The sequence below is a fragment of the Ochotona curzoniae genome, unplaced genomic scaffold, assembly GCF_017591425.1.
Source record: "Ochotona curzoniae isolate NIBS_2020 unplaced genomic scaffold, NIBS_Ocur_1.0 contig_3819, whole genome shotgun sequence".
Taxonomy (NCBI): Eukaryota; Metazoa; Chordata; class Mammalia; order Lagomorpha; family Ochotonidae; genus Ochotona; species Ochotona curzoniae.
Window position 1 is genome coordinate 29,273,265 of NW_024466004.1, and position 17,544 is coordinate 29,290,808.

The window sequence follows — 17,544 nt, forward strand, 5'->3', positions numbered from 1 at the left end:
TTGATCTTGAGAGTCATTGAGATAGTTATACTTGTTTGTTCTACTTTGTTGTTACTAAATAGAACATTTTGGAAAGCACTGCAGACCCTGTTATTTTAAGAAATAGCATTTCTCGAATGTTTGTGATGCATTAGTTAGAAATAAGAATAGAGATTCATGAATGTAACAAATTTTAAATGAAGTGTTTATTTTCTGTGTAAGAATGAAAATTCTTTAAAAGTCAAATTTCAAAAAGATTTAAAAATATTCATCTAACTCATGCCACATCTCTTTAACTGAGCTTCAAATCTCCAACCTTGTTATGAAATCTACAAGATCAGTATCCCTGCATTAAAAAAATCTGTCTTTCTGCAAGTTTATGTTAATTTTCAACTGTTTCAAGCTATGGACTAATCATATTACTCCTATGTCAGGTGCCTTCTCTACTCCTTGGAAGTGTCTTTACCACCAACAGGCACCTGTTTACTCCTTACTGAAGGAGTTGAATTCTTGTGCTTTCAGGAGACATTCTTGGTCCCTCCATCAATGGCTTGGCCTCTCTGATTCGAATGCCTTATGGCTGTGGCGAACAGAACATGATTAACTTTGCTCCAAATATTTATGTTTTGAATTATCTGACTACAAAGAAACAACTGACAGATAGTTTGAAAGAAAAAACCCTTGCATTCATGAGACAAGGTAAGCATTTCAGAACTTTATTTCTACTTCAGAAGAGTCTTCTTTTTTCAGGCAGAGTTCACTTCAGATTGTTCTTATATTTCTAAATGAATGGATTTTTATCTTTGCTGTGTGATGGAGATGAGGCTGTATTGAAATGTCTGGGGAAGGGTGGCAGTGGGCGATTGGCACCATTCTTCCTTCGGCCAACTGCTTGTGCTCCTAAGATGCTTGTTAGCAATGTTGTAAGGAGTTAGTTTCTAGAAGAGATTATATTGAAAGATCTGAAATTTGCAACTTGACAAATGTGAATCAATAAGCAATTCAGTACACATTTTTGAAATATCTTTTAATGCTAGCATCAGTTCTAGTGCTGAGGAGACCAGGAGTCTCGAGTAAAACCTTTCTTCTCGAGTAATTCACTGTTTGGCAAGGGAGACAGAATTGTGTGGCAAGGAGCTGTGGGGGATATGTAAAATACCAAGCAGATGGGGCTGAGAGGAGAAATGCTTGTATGACAGTGATGAGTGTCCTCTGCCTCCCTGGGAGGTGGAGATTGTCCGTGAACACCACATGTGCTGCATTGTCTGTTGGCTCATAGCAGTCACTAGTAAGAGTTAGGTGCTTACTATCTGGCAGGCAGGTTCTGAGCACTTTCCTGTCTATCTCACTTTGCTTATCATGGTTATCAGCAGGAGCCTGGTTTTACTGATGAGGAAGCTGAGATACATACAAATTAGGTAACTTGCCCAAGATCATACAGCTTGTAAATGGCACAGCTAGGACTGGGTTTCGGTGGCTGGCCCCAAGTCTACGCTCCTGACATCTGCACCTGAGACTTTAGTTAACAATAACGATGCAATTTTGATGTCCTGAAATACTTTAAAAACCAAGCCAGAGTTGCAGTCCTAGTTTTGCATTTCCTATGTAACAATTTTTTTTTGTTGTTGTTGCTGTTGCATTTCTTATTTAGGGGACCTTTAACAGGCACTCTCTATGACTGAGTTCTTCTATCTATAGGATTTGTATGATATGTGCTATTCATCAAACTTGTGGATTCATAGAGCTGCTAGGTGCAACAGCAGGGAAAGAACACCAGAGATTTGGGCCAGGCTGCTTATCTGCATGCAAGAGGTCTTGATGGGACTTCTGACACATAGAGAGAAACATAGATTCCTGTTGGTGTGGAAATACCGCAGGGTAGACTGTGAAGTTGGACTGTGTGAGCAGTAGGGTGACAATAAGGCCCTGAGAGTTCCTTTGGGTGAGATCACACAAAGGATGAGTTGGAGTCAGGAATACTATCGAGGCACGTAGTTAAATAGTTAGAACTATATAACTATATATAACTATAGTAGAGTCAGTTGCCTGTACCTAGGGAGTTAGGATCTGAAATTTGCAAGCAAATCCTGTTTATTCTACTTCTGTAAGCAGATGTGAAATTCTTCCACATCTCTCAATCTGCCTGCTAATTGTTCCATTGAAAAGCAGCATTGTCCACCTGGACCTCACCAGTTGCTTCCTGAGCAACTGTCTGCTTCTCTGTTTGTACCCCTTCCGTGCATTCTTTACATATTGTAAAGGGAATCTTTTGAACATGTCAAGATCACATCAACTTCCTTGCTTAAAATCCTCCAGGGGTTTCGCAGCCTCTGCCTACAAGGCTCTGAATGATCTGAACTTGCCGTCCCTCTCTGGCCCCATCTAAAGCTCCACTCTCTGGGTTGCTTTCTGCCTGTGATTCTCACGTGGAGGTTGGACCTGAAAGTCTGATGTGCTTTTTCCTCAACCAGAGGTTGTACACAATCAGGTCCCACTTGGTCTACCGAGTTCTGATCAGCAAGGAAGAGTGTCCATGTGCTTCCAAAGTGTCCTCTTTGAGCTGAGGAAGTGAGCACAAGGGAGCCTCCGAGTGTATCATCTCACACACTGAACTGATTACGTTTCCAGTGGGTGGAATGAGGTGCCTTTCCATGAGGCTTTTCCTTGTTAAAATGGTGTCTTATTTCAGAGGCTTTTTTATTTTTCATTCGCCATCACCTTTGCCAAGATCCTTTAAATATACTGTAATTGTTTTTTATTTTTAAAGAAATTAAGTGGCTTTGGTGTGAGTCATGGCTGTATTATTTAAATGTCGTTTATGAACAGTGCATTGTTTTACTTAAATCATACTTGGCCCCAGGAGCCCTGTAACCTAACCCATTGTTTTCTTTCTTTTTTTTTTTTCCTTTTGGTCAAAACAATGGCTAAAAATTGAACAAAATCTTTTGCTTTGGAAAAGAAAAGTCGAACCATAAAATGAGAACTGTTTTTGATAAAGATTGGAAATAAAGTTTAAACCACTTGCTTTCTTCAAATGTTCAGTGTGCCTGCAGTTTTTCAAGTGGGACTCAGATCAACTCTAGTTGAAAGCATGTATTTTCTCTATTGAGCTGAAGACAAGGACAGAGGGGGCTTCAGGATTCTGTGGCTGCCTGTGGCCATCCCTAGAATACAAGAGTGAAGAACCTGTAAAGCCTGGAAGATTTTCACTTTCCATTCCATTTCATAGGAAGCTGGTGACAGCTCCTTTTCTTTTAGCACACAGAACACTTCTTTCTTTTTTTTTTTTAAAGTGTGTGTGTTAAAATCTTTATTTTTAATTGAAAAACACATTAAACACAGAAGGAGAGGGGAGAGACAGAGAGAGAGGTCTTCTATCTGCTAGTCACTCCTCAAATGGCTGCAATGGCCAGAGTTGATCTGAAACTGAGAGCGTCTTCCTGGTCTCCCACATGGATGCAGGGTCACTAGCCTTTGGGCCATCTTCCACTGCTTTCCCAGGCCATTAAGAAGAGAGACGGATCAGAAGTGGAGCAGTTGGGAAATGTACCAGTGAGAATTTGGGATGCTGGAAGCACAGGGAGGAGAAGTAACATGTTGTGCCACAACCCCAACACACAGGGTATTTGTACCAGCTATTTTATTTTATTTTATTTTATTTTATTTTATTTTATTTTATTTTATTTTATTTTATTTTATTTTATTTGTTTATTTTTAAACCAGAGCAAGTGCTTGATATAGTCACATGGAGCTAATTTGACTTGTATTATTTACATTTGATTTTGACACTTGAGGCAAATCAAGTCAGTTTGTGCTTAGAATGCTACTTTTCTATGTGTTTCTATGCACAGTATTTTATTCTTTATTATGACCAATCCTGACAATTTTGCACTTATCATTGTTTCTGAAAAGGCTCTAGACCTGGTAAAGGATGTTGTTTTATCCAGTCTTTCATAAATGGAATGATTGTGGATTACAGCCCTGCAGCCTCTGGACTTCTGTATTTTGGTTTTCAGAGGCATTTGGTAATTCATTGATTATGTTGGTTTTTTCAAACTCAAGACCTAGCCATTAGCTACTACTAAGGATGATCCTTTCATTTCTTTATTAACTCTTGGAGAAAGTCGTGATTTTTCTTTTCTCACCAATGGTGAAAACTTTCCAACTTACCTGACCATATTGGAATACTGAATTCTTGTATTAGCAACAAATATTATAGTGGGTGAACTTTAATGGAGTGAAAATTAGGTTTGATTAACTGGGTTATTTGAAGGGCAAACAGCCACGCATTCTGCAATGATGCCTGACTGGGGTACCATGAAGAAGGGTATCCCCAGAGAGACTCTCACATGGACTGAGTCTTGGCTTTAGTTTTCCATGGAGTAGAGCTGGGAGTTGCTTTTATCTAAAATGCTTCAAGAAGTTCTCCCACAACTGGAGATTATATGTGACTTTTCTTTTCCTCTGGGCTGGCTGCATCTAGTGGAAGAATGGTGCTAGTTGTTGATGTTGATGGGGAATGTTGGATTTCAGCCACCTGAAGGGTAATTTCCATAAGCACTGATCTCATCTCCGTGATCTCATCTCCGACCCATTTCACAAATGCTCATACTTGGAGCTGCAGATGCTGGCATGATGTGGGAATCAGAGGCACATGGTCCTTTCCTGAGGTTGGGCCTCCTATAGTGGTAGAGAGTCCCAAACATGGCTTCTTAATCTCACCGCTCCTGTGCCTTTTCTTCCCTTCTCTCCCTCCCTTTTCCTCTTCTTTTCTACTCTCCTCTCCTCGCCTCACCTCTCCGCTGTCCTCAGCTCCTTTCCCCTGCTCTATTGCTCTCTTCTCTCCTCACTTTTCTCTTCATTCTATACTACTTTCCTCTTTCTTTTCCTTTTTTTCTCCTCTGTAAGATTAAATGTGCACTTAAAATGATCATTAGTGAATGATTTTTTTTGAATTAAAAAGAAACAGTCTTAGATGATTCTGCTAATTTCCTTTGTGAATGCTAAAAATTATTATGCTTTTCTGTGATCTCTGGCAGCCTCTGAAAAGTTGAAGAAGTTATATGCTGTATTCTTTCAAGGTTTTACAAAACTAAAATATAATAACATAAACTAGGGTAGTTTAATAATTCTACCATTTATTGTTTCCTGTATGGTTTATTTTTAAATATAGAGGACATTAACAGGCTTCTAAAGATCACACTGTAGAAAGTTTACCCAAAGGAATGAATCTCCTTCTATTTTGTCCTTTTCCCTGTTCCTTGTATATAACCTGCTTAATTAGTTGTGGTTTATTATTTTTTTTGGTCTGCAGAAATAAGCATGCCCATGTATGTCTTATTATTTCACTTGATTTCTGCACAAGATAGTATACTGTATGTGGGCTACTGTAGACTTACTCTTTTTTCCCTTAACTTTCTACCCAGAAAATTGTCCAGCAGCAGTTCGTTGAGTTGTTCTTCATTCTTATTTCAAAGCTATTCACTACTCTTGTGTTGGGTTGACTCTCTGAATTTGGGCACGTAGGTTATTTCTGACATTTTACAATTACAAGTAATGTGACAATGAATCATTTTCTCTTTATGTTTTTGTGCTGTTGTAGGTATATTTCAGCACAGACTCCTGGAGTGGGATTTAAGTGTTAAAGGGAAAAGATAGTCTCTTACCTCACCATTGTATCAATCTGAATTTCCTATAGCAATCAATGAGCCCTGGTTTTCTTACAGTGTACTCTACAGAATGAGGAGTCAAAGTTTTGAGTCTTTGCTAATCTGATGCGCTGGAAATTGTATCTTAGTGTATCTTAAATTTGTATTTCTCCTAATATAAAATTAAACATTATTTTCATATAGTCCATCTTTATTTGTATATCTTGGTTGTTTGTTGTTCAGTATTTTCTACAAAATATAAAAATCTGTCTCCTAAATTTAAAAAGTTCTTTATATGTGAATATATTAATATGTTAACACACACTTATATATTAATGTTGATGCTGTTACTTGTATATCTATCTTATACATACTTTATGTGCTTTAACTTAGCCTAGTGTATTTTACTGTGGTGAAGTTTAAAAACTATTTTTATTGGTCATATTTATTGGTTTTAAATTTTGCTGTATTTAAAATCTCATCTTTAGAAAACCTTGTCTTATACTTATGCTAGGAACTAATATCTATTATTTTTTGGGAGCTTGCAATCCAAAAAGGTATTGTACTAAGAGCTTTTCATATATTATCATGAATATTCATTGGAAGAGCTCTGTGAATAACTGTGACAGTGGCTGTAGAGCCAGAGAAGGGTTAATTCCCAGCTTCACTACCATTTATGCTCATGGTTTACATCCTCTGAGTTGCATGCTCACTATCTCTGAAAGGGGAGAATAGTAGTATCAACATCATAGAGCTGTTATGGGAATGGCCTGGGTTAGTATCAGTGGAGGGCTCCAAAAATCCTTATACCTGGCCGGTGTTGGAACAAGGGCTGACTGCTGTGATGCTTCAGTTTAAATATAAGAATTATAATTGAATTCTCCATTCTTTAAACTGAGCCAAATTCTATCATCACTTTCTATTCCTTTTGTCATAGTCATCAAGATCATCAAAAAACATCATCCCTTGTTATTTTTTACACATTTTGTTGCTACAATCAGTTACTCAGATTTAGCATTTCATATAGGAAGGCTCAAGGAGCAAAGTTTGAGGCTCAATGAAAAGAGCACATCAACTAATCTTAAAGCATTCCTGCTCAGGTTTTACTGGTCAAATATGAATAATTACTTAAGGTCATTGATGCTTCTAAAATCTGGCATTCATAAATTAATGTGTTAGATTTCCTACGGATTGAATTCAACAGTTTATAAGTGAATATATCTTCCTACTCTACAACAGGCATGCTGTAAAGCTCCTACTGTGCACTCTCACCTGCTAAGAGTGGAATCTTGTAATTTTCCAGAAGGAATCTGGAATATCAGAGAATTATTGCTAATGCTTTAAGCTGGGAACTTTCCTGTGTATATTTTTCAAAAATGATAATGTTAGCATCATTTTCAGGAAGTCACTTGATTGTGAGTTGTTTGCTGAAGTTCACAGTGTTTGATCTGTGATTTTTCAAAACACTGGACTTGTAGGAAACTTGTATACAGTTCTCTGCAATTTTGAACCAGTTATTTCTTAATTATAATCATTTGCTGTAAGCACTTATTTGAAAATATGAAGCATCTGTCTTGATCAAAGTAGATTAATCAATCAGTCTGCTTTAGTTAGCATCTATGGTGACTCTTCATTACTGTCATCAAGCCTGTCATTTATTCATTATTTGTTTTGAATGAAATTGGGAAGGCAAATCTATTTTTTTGTTGTTGTTTACTTCAATTGGCCAAAACTTTAAGATCAACTGTCTTGGATTAATTTTTGTTTTCCTTCTCTTTTGCTGCCCTGAGAGTAGAAAGTGTTTTTGTTTTCTATTTTTGCCTTAAATATTAATTATGATACTAGATGGTATTTTTCCTAGGTAGCAGATACCTAAACATGGAAGATGTTGTGGTGAAATTTAGAGTTAACTAAGTCTCTACATTTGATTTTTTTGTTCTTAAGTGGCTAGATGTGTCATTCTTGCTACAGTACTTTTTAAAGTTTAATTTGAATTGAATGTTTTGTATTATAGTTCCTAGCCTGTACATTCTGCTTGAGATGTTTTGGTATTGGGTTTCAAAAGTTAAGCCTCTACTTGCTAGGCCAACATCCCGTATGTTTTGGAGTACCAGTTCTTGTCCAGTGCTCCACTTCCAACCAGCTTCCTGTTAATGTGTTGAGGTACATGGTGGATGGTGGCTAAAGTAGTTAGGCCTGTGGATCATCTGGTGGGAGAATAGGTGGATTTCTGGGCTTCTGGCTTTGGCTTGGCTGAGCTCTGGCCCTTAGCACCGATTGGGAAATGAACCAATGAACGGAAAAAAGGTTTTTTTTTTTAATTTATATCTGTGTCAGTTGCTATATATGTATATAGCAGATATACATACATATATATGTAAAGAGATTTATTCATTGTTATTTGAAAGGCAGATTTACAGAAAGAAGGAAAGACAGAGAGAGAATCTTCCATCTGCTGGTTCACCTCCCAAATAGCTGCAAAGCCTGGAGCTCAGCCAATCTGAAGTCAGGAGTCAAGAGTTTCTTATGGGTCTCCCACATGGGTGCAAAGGCCTAAGCCTCTGGGCCATTCTCCACTGTTTTCCCAAGCCATAAGTAGAGAGCTGAATGAGAAGTGGAGCTGGGAATTGAACCAGTGCCCATAAGGGATGCTGACATTGCAGGTGGAGAATTAGTTCTGTTATTTTAAATTTCTTACAGTACTGAATATAGAAAGCACTCAACATTCAGTATGTATTTGGCATCTTCTTTCTCCTTCTCTGCCCGTATTTCTCAACATGAAGTCATATGTAGAAGTTTTCTTTTGTGGGACATCGATGACATCAAATATCTGTCTGGTTTTGTGTCTACAGGTTATCAGAGAGAACTTCTCTATCAAAGGGAAGATGGCTCCTTCAGTGCCTTTGGGAATAGTGATCCTTCTGGGAGCACTTGGTAAGAGTTGCTGGCTGCCGTGAATCTGTCTTGGAGCTGACTCTCACTATGTCACCCTGGCTATGAAGTCAGCTGTCGTCTAAGATTTGTGGATGTGGAGGCTGCTTTTCCAATATCCTGACTTAAGAAGGGAATCTCATTTTCATATATGCTTTTAAAGCACTAAGGAAACAAGGTGACATTGTTTTAAAAAGATGGGCAGAAATACCATTTTATTATATATGGGAAAAGGAACAATAAAAATAATTTTATGATTGTGCAGTAAGAAGCATTGACTAATTGATGTAATATCCTTCTTAATTGACATGATTATAGTATGTATTATGTCAATACAGCAAATGTGATTTCTTTAAGTTTTTTTTTTTGTCATAAATAGTGATGGATGATTGCCATTGAGGAGTAGAGGGTAAAGCTGCCTTCTGTGATGCTGGCATCCCATGTGGGCACTGATTCGAATCTCAGCTGTCCCATTTGTGATATAGTTCCCCATCTATACACCTGGAAAGTATCAGAGGATGGCTCGAGTGTTTGGGCCATTGCACCTTGTGAGAGACCTGGATGAAGCTCCTGGCTTCAGTCTGGCCCAGTCCTGGCTAAAGTGGCCATATGGGGAGGTGAACTAGTGGTTGGAAAATGTTGCGTTTCTTACTCTCCCTCACTCTCTTTCACTCTCTTTTTAACTCTGCCTTTCAAATAAATAAAATCTTAAAAAAGCAACAACAACAAAAACCAGTGATGGAAATTAAAAAATCAAGAATTTCTTTCAGAATGGAATCTTCTGGATAGCTGATTGTTCATGTGAAAGACTTTTCTCTCCTTTTCCATTTACATGCATTTCATGTTTCACTCAGAGAAAGATTGCCTAAGCCTGGTCAGATTAGAGATGTGCTGAATTAACAAGTGGCCTTCTTCCTATTACTCAGAAAACAAGCTTCCGAGGCTTTTTGTTCATGCTTCATTTTCACTGTGATTCAGTGGGGGCTCTGTGGTGTTTGCTTCAGCTGCCAGCAGCTCACCTTCCCAAGGAGGTGAGCTCCCCCTGGCAGCACCAGTGGGCCTATGGAAGAGGCAACAATACTAGCACTGGCTGCTGAAGGCTTCAGTCAGAGTGTAACCTTTCTACTCCATTATAAGCAGTGCTAGCTCCATGGCTTAACTTGAAGGGAGCAGAGAAGTGAATTACTCTGTGTATTCAAAGTAAAAGAGAACTGGATATTGCTGAATGGTAGTAATGCGCACCACACTGAAGCTTTGATATGATGAAAAATGGGTTTCACAGTCCCTCTAGATGAGTCACTATATTGATCCATAAGTAGATTCCAGAATCTTATTTCCCAGTGTTCTCTTCCCCTCTGTGCAGTGAATTCACCAACTTTTTCTGTAAAGGAATAGGTAGTAGATGTGTAGGCATTTGGGCCACATGGAACCTTTCTTGCATGTCCTTTTATTACCTTCTTCTGCATTCCTTTCTTTCTTGGAAAACCATTCTGAAGTGGTCGTGTTAGTGGCCTGACAGTGGCCTGCTCTGTTTTTGGCTTGAAGGCTAAATTTTGGTCAGGTGTATTTGGCTCACTGGATGCAGTTTACCAACTCCTGGCCTGTAGGGGAGGAAGCATGTCCATTTTCTCACCTGCAATCCCAAATGCTGCTTGAATATAGAAAGCACTTCAAGCAAGCAAGCATGCTTCACCCATGGCTTTAGGACCAAGTGAGGTTGTATGAGATTTTTGTTAAATGCCCAGAACAACGCAAAGACAATTCAAAATCTTGGAGTTAACTCTGAGAGTGGCAGACTCTCAATCTGTAAAATAATGAGGTTGAACTAGATGATTTATAAGGTTTTTTTTATTTGTTTCTCACATCTGATGTTTTGTGAGTTGATCTGAAAGCCAGGGATTCTTATTAGGCAAGTTCTTTACAAAATCTCTCTTTTCTGTCTTTCTTTCCTTTGTTTCTTCTTTAGTGATTCTTCTTCTGGTAAATCTTCTGATGAGGGAGATAAGTGTTAATGTTGTGTTTATTCAGTTGGATTTGCAAGACTTATAAATCATGGTGTTTTTTGTTTGTTTTGTTATTTACCCCCTTTCACCAAGGTTGTCAGCTTTTGTCTTAAAATGCTTCATTGAGGCTGATCCATATATAGATATTGATCAGAATGTGCTACAAAGAACATATACTTGGCTCAAAGGACATCAAAAATCCAATGGTGAATTTTGGGAACCAGGAAGAGTGATTCATAGAGAGCTGCAAGGTGGTAACAATGGTCCTGTGATGCTCACGGCCTATATTGTGACTGCTCTCCTGGAATACAGAAAGTATCAGGTATTTGTTTTTAACTTAATAAATGACAAGTGAGAAACCCAAGGAAGACAAAGCTCAGTAGGTGAAATGTGTATCTGAGAACTTACATGGAACTTTTCAGTTTTATATAACATTTGAAATCTGAACTTGGAAATAATAATATTAACTCATTCAAAATAAGGAAATTCCCTTGTTATTGGTAAAGAAAGCCAATACATATTTTATTATGGGTAATACAATTCCTTGGAAATTTGGGATGTGAAGGTCTGTGTTGTGGTATGCTTGGGTAAGAACTCCTGCCTGGGCACTGGTATCCCATATGGGAGCCATTGGATTCCTGGCTACTCCACTTCCCATCTAACTTCCTGCTGATGTGCTTGGGAAAGCAGCAGAATATTGCCAAGTAATTGAACCCCTGCAGGAAGCTCCTGGCTCCAGGCTGTGGATGGGCCCAGTGCTGGCCGTTGTGACTTTTTGGGGGAGAGAATCAGTGGTAGAAGATCTGTCTCTCTCTTCCTCTCTCTCTCTCTTTCTCTTTCTTTCAAATGAATAAATAAATCTTAAGAAAAACATAAAATTGGCAATGTGTTCTAGCAAGTGTAAGTTGTGAAGAATTTTACCTTTTCTTTCTACAATGTCATGGGAATAAGTACAATGTCTGCTAATGCAGTGCAGAGTGCACCGACACCATCAACAGTATGCTAAGCAGACGAGGATGCCTGGATAGGAAGGAGTGTGTGTGGAAAGTTAAGCTAATGGGCTCCATTTGGCTCCAGAGCTGTCCTGCTAACGGCTTTACTGTTGATGCTGCCTGCATTTCACAAGATTAGCAATAGTATTCTCTGGCTTAAGCTCCCACCATTTTCCTGGCTCAGTACTGGGCTGGAGATGAACTTTTCTCTAAACGTAGGATGTCAACATCTGAAATAAAATGTGAGAAATATCTTGTAAACCAGATTTTCTGCCCTAATCTGGGTTTAATTTTCAGGGGACAAACACTGTCAAAATTCTGTTTCTTATTTCTTATTCCTTCTAAGGAATGGTCCTTTGTTTTTCTCTTCACAGCCTAATATTGATGTGCAAAAATCTATCCTATTTTTGGAGTCGCAGTTCAGAGAAGGAATTGGAGACAATTATACCCTGGCTCTTATAACATATGCATTGTCATCAGTGGGGAGTCCTGAAGCGGAAAATGCTTTGAATATGCTGACTGAGAGAGCGGAACAAAAAGGTAATTTGTGGGACCCTTGTGAGGTTGATGGACCATTCATATTATGAAGTGTATAAATTATGTGAAAAGATTTTGCAAGCTGAATGTGAATTTAATTACAGTTGGGTCTTATGAGTGAGATGAGAACTAAAACACAGAATGAGGCCAGGATGCGTTTGATAGGGCCGCTGGTCTGGGCTCTCAAGAAGCTTCGTGTAGAATCTCAGAGATTAAGTGACTCCTCCTCCTTCTCATTTTTTTAAAAGATTTATTTTATTTTATTTTTATTGGAAAGTCAGATATACAAAGAGGAGGAGAGACAGAGAGGAAGTTCCTCCGTTGTTGATTCACTTCCCAAGCGGCTGCAATGGCTAGAGCTGAGTCAATCCAAAGTGAGGAGCCCAGAGCCTTCTCTGGGTCTCTCACACGGGTGCAGTGTCCTAAGGCTTTGGGCCGTCCTCGACTGCTTTCCCAGCCACAAGCAGGGAGCTGGATGGGAAGCAGGGCTGCTGGGATTAGAACTGGCGCCCATATGGGATCCCGGCATGTGTGTTGGCGAGGACGTCAGGTGCTAGGCTACTGTGCTGGGCCCATGGCTCCTTCTTCGCAGTGTGTTCTGTTCTATGTCAGTTACCCTTGAGTCCTTGGTACCATTTTTGTTTTATAAAACCCTCTTTTGTTTCTTAAGATTTGGGGTTCTGGGGAGTTATGGGTTCAAATTCTGGCGCAACACTTTTCCTATGAGCTTCAGTTTCCCCACATACCTACAAAGTTGCAATAACATTTGTTACTGTGAGAGTTAAATTAGATAATGGACATAGCCTGACATAGAACAAGTGCTAAAACGCTAATTGAGAGAAATTAAAAAAAAAAAAGCTGTGTGTAGGTGGATTGCATAGATTTATTTTTGAATGGGGAGCTATGTTTGAACTAAACCAGTTTAAAAAATATGAGTATGGTTATTACTAAAATATTACAGTCAAGTATCCAGGTGTGTGTGTGTGTGTTAGAGAGAGAGAGAGAGAGAGAGAGAGAGAGAGAGAAGGTGGTGGTTGTTGCGGTAAATGGACAAAAATCATTTTAGGTAATGTGCCCTGATTCAAACATCTATGCATTCAGCAAGGACTAACTTTAGAAAATGTATAGAGGCTTCTGACACTGTAGAAATACGATGTGGTTGCCAATAGCATTGATTCTGCTGGCAGCCTTACTGTCCATGCTACAGCCAGCTAGAGGCTGAAGTAGTCAGTGCCTGGCATTCTTGTGTGCTTGAAAGTAGTCATTTGACATTCCACCTGAGTGTGGTCACCACCAATGGATAATGCTTGAGAGAGGGGGAGGGACTTCAAGGAGGATAGTCCTCCAGGGGCCAGATCAGGGAGATTGCTAGGGGAAGCTGTTGAGGGGCTTTGGTTCTTGGTGTGTCTTTGTTTGCTTTTTGTTGTTAGGGGCTTGGAGTTTGAATTTAACAACACTAATTTTCAAATAGTACAAAATGGAGAGGTTTCCCAGATCATCAGAGTTGGTTAATCACAGATTTCCAGAATAGGAGTCTTCCCAATGTGTCCTTACATATTTTGGTGATGGTTGTCTCAGATAAGTTATGCACCTTATCTTCTGGAATAGAATATGCCTTTTATTTATAGCCGTTATTTCTGAGCCAAACATATGGGATTTTTCTTAGGAAAAATATTTTAATCAAAACATTCTTAAATATACGTGAAAGGAAGAGGATAAAAATTTATAAGTTGTAATAATTTAAAAAGAGATCCACATAAGGGTATGCTTTAATACATATGCCTGTGCAAGTGCATAAATATTTGCTTGGCATACACAAATGCATATGTAAAAATATATTTAAGCTAGCCAAGTGGAACTCTGACAGTGTAGGAGTCAGTAATAACATAAAACCTATTTTCTGGGAGTTTGAGCAGAATGTGGTTATTTTTCCCTTGCAGAAGGTATGCGGTTCTGGGTATCTTCAGGTGCTAAACTCTCTGAGTCCTGGCAGCCACGCTCCCTGGACATTGAAGTGGCAGCGTATGCACTGCTCTCACACTTCAGGCAACGTAAGGTATCTGAAGGCTTCCCAGTTATGAGGTGGCTAAGCAGACAGAGAAATAGCCTGGGAGGTTTTGCATCTACTCAGGTGAGTAATTTTTTAAAAACTACACACACATATATGTATGTGTATATGTATATACACAATAGGAACCTGCTGTTGCAATTTTTCCATGACTTCATAAAATTTCTTGGCAGTTGAAAAGTTTAGCAGTATAAATCAACGTTTGTATTGCTAATTTTCATTTTCCCTCCCATGAGCTTAATATCTGTGGAATAAATCAGTTTTCCATGCATAGTAACCATTTCTCGGGCTTGGTGACTGATCCAGGACTCCTATTCTGCGGATGATTTCTGGGCCTCCCCGGCTCCAGCATGTAGGTTTCCTACCTGCTGAGTTTACCCTGAGAGTCCCCAAGGTTTGCTTACCTGTGTCATTGTTTTCCTTCCCTCAATAGGATACTATTGTGGCTTTGAAAGCCCTGTCTGAATTTGCAGTCCTAATGAGTACGGAGAAGACCAATATTCAAGTGACTGTGAGGGGACCTCACTTACCTAATCCTATACACTTTGACATTGAGACACACAGCCGTTTGCTCCTTCAGTCAGCAGAGGTATGGACAAGGGCAGTTATTTAACATGGTGCATAGGTAATCCTCCATGCTGGAAGACTGCTTTATTTCTAAATATCACTGACTTCAGTAAGACTTGTTGGCAGAGCCCTGTAGAACAAGATTCGGGAAGCAGCAAGTGCTATCCCATTTTGGTTGAAATTACTGAGTTCAGGAAAGATGGAGGGGATGAGAAATTTGGAAAAGGAACCATATGGATAATGTCATATTGGGAAAGAAATGAACACCCATGGAGCTCCCAATTCTCCCCAAACATGGTGCTAGATTATTTCATATTTCTTATTGCATTTATTCTGAAGCCAACTCTAAGAAGCAAGTAGGTTTGTCTCTGTGATACACATGATAAAGCTCCTGAGACTGTGAGAGGTTAGTAACTAGCTCAAGATTGTGTTACTAGCAATGGTAGAGCTAGGATTTGGATCCATTTCTCCAAAAACCATGTTCTTTTCAGCAACATGTTCTTTTCAACTATATCTTATGTCCTCTAAAGAGAATTGATGAAATAAGTAATACAGTTCATACTTTAAAATGTATTCAAGGGATATGTTCATCCTTATCTTCATCCACCTGGTGAATCCTTTTGGACGTTAAGGACAATGGTTGAATGTGATAATTTCAAAACTGAGAATGAAGGAAGAGGTGTGATGATAAAGGAAAAAGAAGGTCAATGCTAGGCATAGTTAATGATGATGTGTTCTCAGGCTCCTAGAAAGACAGGCTCCTCCTGTCTTAAGGAGGTTGCGGGGGAAGATGTCTTTTTATTTTCTTTGATGCAGCAGTCTCCGCAGACTAACCCATTCTCTAGCACTGACATGTCCTCCAAAGGGCAGGGTCCAGAAAGCTGGGATATGATGCGCTTCAGCTGGCTTCTCATAGCTTTTGTATGTGGGACCATGGGAAGCAATTAACATTCTCCAGGGATTGCTTCCACTTCTAATGAGGAATACCCTGGATCTCTTGTGCTTTCTAGAAGGGTCTAGAAGCCCAAAAAATCACTCATTTTTTTCCACATTTTTTTCTTTCAGCTTGCTGTGGAATACCCAACTACACTTAATATTTCTGCAAGTGGTTTAGGATTTGCTATTTGTCAGGTATGTAATAGGGATTGTATATTTAGTTAAATATTATTCTTTATAATAATAACCTTTTGATTTAAGGAATTGCTTCTCTTTTGCATAGATATATCTTCATCAAAATTCTTAATGATTCACTTCTGTGATTTTGGCATGCTATGTTACTCCCAAATAAAAGTGCTCAAAATGTTGCCAACTAGTGGGTAGAAGCAGATAATATTTTTTAAATTCATTAAAAACATCTCTTGGAGGGTTACTTGGAGTGAGGATTAAAATCCTCCAACATGATATGTGTATCTTTAGGGGCTACCACCTTCCATTGTGAAAATACAAATCACAAATTGTGATTTCATAGTGTTTCTGTTATAACGTGATAACCTAACACATGTTATACCTGCAACTTTTAATATTCATCTAAGAATAAGCCCAACATGGTATTTTAAGTAATTATCTTGAGAATAAAACATGATCCTCTGCTAGTTGGGTCTGGTACAGGAAATGTTGGGTCCCCTCCTTAGCCTCTGATTTGGGATTCCCATAGTATCTTTCACATCAGGGGCAGACATAGAGTACATTGCAGACAACCAGATTAACAGGAAATCCATCACTTGTTTTATCATCTTTGAAAAATGTTGTCTGATTAGAAAGAATTCTTAGCAGTTGAACAATTTTCTGATAAGCAAGGGCTTTTACGTGTTCTAGTTTTCATTCATGTCACGGGTGAGTTTGTCAGGGTTCAGTTTGTGAAAAATGACTCCATTTGGGCAGCAGATCATAGAAATTAGTGAATATTCACAAAAGGGTTGCCAATAGCTCTACTTTTTCACTTTGAGAGAATGTTTTACATTCTTTGAAAAAAACATTATCCCATGAATATCATTCACAGTGTTTTATGATACTTGTTTTGGAATGCTACCAAACCATTTTCCCAAATTCAAATAGTTTTAAAATGAACTTTTACAACAGGATTTATTAATAGTGATGCCGTTAGCCAATGAAACCAATTTTTTAATGCATCATGATGGCAGTTAATTTCTTTTTTTTTTTTTTTTTGCATTTAAAGATATTTTGTTTTATGACAATAGCTTCATAGGCTCTGGGGTTGCCTGTGCCCTTCCCCAAGGTGCCTCCCCCCATTAATTTTTCCCTCTAGTGGATGTCCTTTATGAACAGTCACAAGTCCATCATGCTGTTATTGAAGTGATTCCAGACATTGTCAAACAGTCCATCATCTTAGTGTTAGAATGTATTCAGTTCTTAAACTGGGAGTCCATCTTTGGCCTGAAATAATTGATTGTTGATTAATTGTTGTAACTGGTCATTTGTTGCAGTTCAATGTTATTTATAATGTGAAAGATTCAGGGTCTGCTAGAAGACGAAGATCTATCCAAAATCAAGAAGCTTTTGCTTTAGATGTTGATGTAAAAGACAATGAAGATGATATCAATCGTGTGAATTTAAATGTGTGTACAAGGTAGGGATCTATTTAGGTTCCTCCACTTTCTCCTTTTTCTTATTAAAACTTATGAATTTGAAAATTTAATTCTGTGTAATTGTAAGATTGTATCAATTCAGGGAATCATATTTTACTAGTAATTCAATTATTTCTACAGTTGTTATCACTAACTAGAAAAACTAATTCTATTTAATAATTTCATAGGAATTTCCAAACATTTTTTATGTTTTCCTTGTATTTGTTCTAAACA

The 17,544-nt window shown here is 38.4% G+C and overlaps 1 protein-coding gene across 3 annotated transcripts in view; it reads left to right on the plus strand.

The window, feature by feature from the left end:
• The window catches only part of CD109 (CD109 molecule), a 135,779-nt gene that overhangs the window by 102,232 nt on the left and 16,003 nt on the right, over positions 1–17,544 (plus strand). For 2 of the 3 annotated variants that reach the window (XM_040983637.1, XM_040983639.1), the window contains 8 exons: positions 502–678; positions 8,480–8,561; positions 10,655–10,883; positions 11,928–12,093; positions 14,031–14,221; positions 14,592–14,747; positions 15,791–15,856; positions 17,170–17,312. In XM_040983637.1, coding sequence (XP_040839571.1) covers positions 502–678; positions 8,480–8,561; positions 10,655–10,883; positions 11,928–12,093; positions 14,031–14,221; positions 14,592–14,747; positions 15,791–15,856; positions 17,170–17,312 — 1,210 coding nt within the window. Of the gene's footprint in view, positions 1–501; positions 679–8,479; positions 8,562–10,654; positions 10,884–11,927; positions 12,094–14,030; positions 14,222–14,591; positions 14,748–15,789; positions 15,857–17,169; positions 17,313–17,544 lie in introns of all 3 variants that reach the window. The other variant, XM_040983638.1, reaches the window with a different exon arrangement.